This window comes from Carassius auratus, chromosome 8, assembly GCF_003368295.1.
Source record: "Carassius auratus strain Wakin chromosome 8, ASM336829v1, whole genome shotgun sequence".
Classification (NCBI taxonomy): Eukaryota; Metazoa; Chordata; class Actinopteri; order Cypriniformes; family Cyprinidae; genus Carassius; species Carassius auratus.
The window spans coordinates 13,360,689-13,365,542 of NC_039250.1; the positions used below are offsets into that span (position 1 = coordinate 13,360,689).

The following is a 4,854-nucleotide window of genomic DNA, read 5'->3' on the forward strand; positions in this document are numbered from 1 at the left end:
GTGACTCCGCATGTCGTGTGACAGATAGCGAGAACGCGCTCGCTGCCGTTGACCGCTGGTTCAATCCATTCCCCGCACCGAGGGGTTTAACTAAAACATGACACTGCACATTCACACTGGAGCGGGATTAAACCACACCAAAACAAAACCACATAGCTTGCCTTTCAGTATACGTTTATCACGTTTATACTATATTAATGAACATTTATGAAACGTTTCAGTCACGTACGCAAGTTGGAATAGTTGCAGCGCTGCTTATCTGTAACAGATTTTGCATTCTAAACAAACAACGTCACATGCATCAGAATTCTTAATATTATTCTGTTCTTCTAACTTTATTTTCCTTTATAAAATGAGTGTGTTTTGTATGGCTAATTCCTTCTTTTCTTGGTATGAGGAGAGCTCTTGTTTCTCTCATGGTCTCCAGGAGATGACTTCAATGGCCGTGGATGCAGCTCTCTGGATGATGGTGTTGGGGTGTGTTCGTCTGGTCTTCAGCAGAGGCACATGCTCCAGCAGCTGGGCCCGGGCCCTAGGAACCTCTGCCAGGACTGTAAGGGCACGGAGGGCATTGACACACACTGCTGTATTCTCACTCACCACCAGCTGCAGCAGCGGAGCAATGGCACCTGCGTCCAGAGCCTCGCTCTTACCTGGAAACAGACAGACAATGAGATCTAGCCTAGTCTAATCTAATATAGGGGGTTTCAAAGTGGGGTCCAGGACCCAAGGGCCACAAGGGAGTGCTAAGGGGTGAGAGGGAAGGTTCAGAGAGAGAAAAAAAGTGTATTTGAATAATACTAAATTATCTAATACATAAGAATAATAATTAATTTATAACTTCTGATATATCAGATTCTGATATAATGTTTCCTGTTGTAAAGGTTAATTTAAAACACCTAAGAAACACTTCAATGTCTTGATGATGGTCTGGATGCTGGTCAAAACATCATTGTTTAAAATAAGTTAATTAGACCAGGGTTATTATAGTTTTAAATATTAACTTTAATCTAAACTTTAACTAAAATAAAATAAAATATTTACAAATGTTAATTTTTTATTTCAGCTAGTTGCCAAGGCAACATGTTATTTTCATTTAGTTCAACTTAATCTAAAATAATTCAAATGGAAAAAAAGAATAAAAACTATACAGAAATATTTAAAATAAACTATAAACATGAAAAAAAAACTCTCAAAATATATTAAAACTTTACAACAACAAAAAAATAAAAAAAATAAAAATTAATTTAAATTATCGATAATAATAAAAACTATAATAGTATCTTAACTAATTTTTCAAGTTGAATCTCCTCTACTGTTCAGGATGAGCACCTCATTTAAAATTTCTGTTTTTCATTTTTGTCATTATACTTGAAAGTGTCTAGCTGCCTTTAGAGGGTCCCTTGTGAGGTGACCAAATATATTTGTAGGTCCATGGCATCAAAAAGTCTGAAAACCTCCGATCTAATGTATGTGCATATACAGTAGCCCCATCTAGAGGTTTTAAAGGGATATTTACTCCCAAATAAAAAATCCTCTCATCATTTATTCACCCTCATGACTCTGAATGACTTTCTTTCTTCCTTATAACAGAAAAGACAATATTTTGAAGAATATAGGGAACAATTGCTAAAAAAAAAAAATCTATATTTCTGTTCCACAAAATAAAAAACGTCATACAGGTTTGGAGCAACTTCACCATCGACTCATAAAGTAGAAGAATGCATTGATTTTGTGCTGACCCTTAGTGATAACAGCCGTGTTCATAATGGTTCCTGCAGCATTAGCGACAACTCCTCGGTCATCATCCGCCAGCAGCTTGACTAATATGGGCAGAAGATGCTCCTCACACACCTTCATCTTCCCATCTGCAGGCACACTTAAGAGAGGAAAAAGGCATGTTTCTTATTTATGTATAAAAGAATACCTGCTCTGATCTCTCACCCTAGTGAGCGTAACCTGATCTAGACGGTTGTGTGCCATGTTACCTGATTCCCACTAAAGCAGAGGAGGCTGCCCGGCGGATGGCAGGGGAGGGGTGAGAGAGCTGGTCTCTCAGGACAGGAACCGCATCACTCTCCAGCGCAGGAAGGGCGTTCACACTCACACAGCAGCTCAGTGTGGAGAGAATTAAAGCACGGATGCTCTCTTCTTCATCAGAGACCTTCAACACCAGTTTAGGCACCAGCCCCATAGACACCATGAACACTGCTCCTGTAAGGACACGACAGAGGACTCATCAAAAGAAAAGCTTCTGAAACACACGTTCCACATAAGAAGTATAAGATTAGTCACCTGAAGGAAATTCGGCGATCCGGTTGAGTGCTTGGTGCACGTTTTTACGACAGGCATTCACAGGGTCCTCAATCAGGCTTGTGAGGGGACCAACAATGTCAAGTTTCAAAAAGGCATCTCTGTGTGAACAAACATATCTATAAACTGAATATTTTAGAAATCAATAGTCAAAATGGCAAAAAGCACTTCTGTTGCAGGTATTTTAGTGTTTTTCTAAAATATCCCCGCAAATGTTAATATTAGATTTTCATCTAAAATGCTATAAAATATTATTTGGGCAAAAGAAGACCATTTTTCTCACTGGAAATAACAAACTTTTACCTTACATTTATGAAAGCATCAAGAGAGTATTAACCCCCCCCCCAACACACACACTAAAATACAGTAAAAACAGCAACACTGTGAAATGTTTTTGCACTGTTTTCCATTTTATTTTATTTTTTTATTTTATTTATTCCTGCAAGGTTAAAGGTGACTTTTCAGCATCATCAGTCTTCAGTGTCACAAGATTGTTCAGAAATCATTCTAACATGCCGATTTGCAGCTCAAAAAATATTTCTTATTACTATCACTGTTGAAAACAATATTCGCTGCACAATATTTTTGTGGAAACTTTTTTTACATTATAAAATATAATTTCAATGCATCCTTGTTGGATAAAAGTATTTATTTTACAAATTTTAAACCTTAGTGTAATTATATTTTCAGCGTGCATATGTTATTTTTTTATATATAAAAATATATATATATATATATATATATATATATATATATATATATATATATATATATATATATATATATATATATATATATATATATATATATATATTTTTTTTTTTTTTTAATATTTAAAAATATATACATTTAATTATTGCAAGTGCGTTTTTATATTTATAAAACAAACATGTAAATATAATATAAATATACCTAAAATATTTTCCTTTTTGTTAAGGTTCAACTAACTCCACATACTGTCAATATACTCAATTTGTGACCTATACTGACATAATTTGACATAAATAACACATATCCTACTATGCCAGGCTAAGCACATTTACAAACTAAAATTGTCAGCCCTTGAGTTCTTGCATGACTCACCTCCCCAAGCTGTGTGAGGCAAGCACATAAAGCACTTCAGTGGTTTTGACCCTGACTAAGTCATCTTCGTCTTGCAGCAAAACTTTAAGTCTTTCCATACACCCTATGAAGAACAGAAATCATGTTTGACTGTAACAACAAAGACATTTATTTTGTTTCTTAGAATGGACAATAGGGTTTCTTAAAGGGACAGTTCAACCCAAAATGAAAATTCTGTCATTAATTACTCACCCTCATGTCGTTACAAACCCATAAAACCTACTCCTCAATGGGAGTGCATCGCAGATTTCAGTAGAAATAAAAATTTGTGTTCTGAAGATGAACAAATGTCTTACAGGTTTGGAACGACATGAGGGTGAGTACTTCATGACAGAATTAAAATTGAAATGTGTGTGATCTATCCCTTTAAGGCTGAGTTTACCGCTGAGGATAGCGTCATAGGCCCGCTCGTGGTCGTGCACGAGGTCGCAGAGTGCCGCGAGCGCCCTCTGTCGGGTGAACCGCTCCGCGTCCTGCAGCTCCAGCAGCAGCCTCGGGATCGCCCAGCTACCGAAGGCCACCGGCGCCTGTGTGGGATCAATATGAGGCGGGGGCTGCTCGGATGTTCGCGGACTTGCCATCTTCTTCGTTAGGGTGCTTCCATTATGTATAACGTTACACATATTGAAAAGTTAGTTATTGTACGGACCGAGTCTCAAGTTTGTAGGATATTTGAGTGTTCAACATGCCATTTTACATTCTAAATGTGAATACGTATTCCTAATACATTTGCATGCGCATTCAAAATCAGAATTTGCAGAACTACAAACTGTTAAAGACAATAATACCTTATTCGCTGGTTTGTATCGTCCGCTGCGTGTGATTACTTCCGTATATGTTCGGTTGTTATGGTAACTACGGAACTAACGCAACGCCTTTCTCAGGCAGTGACGTAAACTCCGTAGTTCCTTCACCAGCAGGAGAGACGATACAGAACTGAATCAATGAAAATCTGCAGTGCTCAAGACCTCTCTCACTTTAATGAGGGAGATAAAACACCTTTTGGCTTCAATTAACATTCTTAAGAAGATGAAAGTTGCTATTATTCAATGTACTTATTTTAAATATATAGTTCACATACATACATGCAAATTTTCTAATAAAGCCACCATTTTAGGTTTTTTATTGTATTATTTTGGATTGAAGTAAGGCTGTACATAGACAGTATTAGAAATTATATATATATATATATATATATATATATATATATATATATATATATATATATATATTAGTGCTGTCAAAATTAGCGCGTTAACGCATTCGATTAATTTGAAATATTTAACGCGTTAAAAAAAAATAACGCAATTAACGCGGTTGCAGTTTTTTTTATTTCCAGTTGTGGCCTATGTGTGTTCAACGTGCAAAGAAATATGGATAAGACCAAGGAAGGAGACGGAAAGTTTCAGTATAAAACTC

At 36.3% G+C, this 4,854-nt stretch overlaps 1 protein-coding gene across 1 annotated transcript; it reads right to left on the reverse strand.

Annotated features, from left to right (window-relative positions):
- Positions 1-153: 153 nt before the first annotated feature.
- Positions 154-4,354, reverse strand: rsph14 (radial spoke head 14 homolog). The gene is made up of 7 exons (XM_026269774.1): positions 4,224-4,354; positions 3,818-4,032; positions 3,397-3,499; positions 2,296-2,414; positions 1,989-2,214; positions 1,743-1,879; positions 154-653 (listed from the first exon to the last, which is right to left on the reverse strand). The coding sequence occupies exons 2-7, from the start codon at positions 4,014-4,016 to the stop codon at positions 415-417; spliced, it is 1,023 nt and encodes a 340-aa protein (XP_026125559.1). The 5' UTR covers positions 4,017-4,032; positions 4,224-4,354; the 3' UTR covers positions 154-414.
- Between the last annotated feature and the right edge of the window lie 500 nt (positions 4,355-4,854).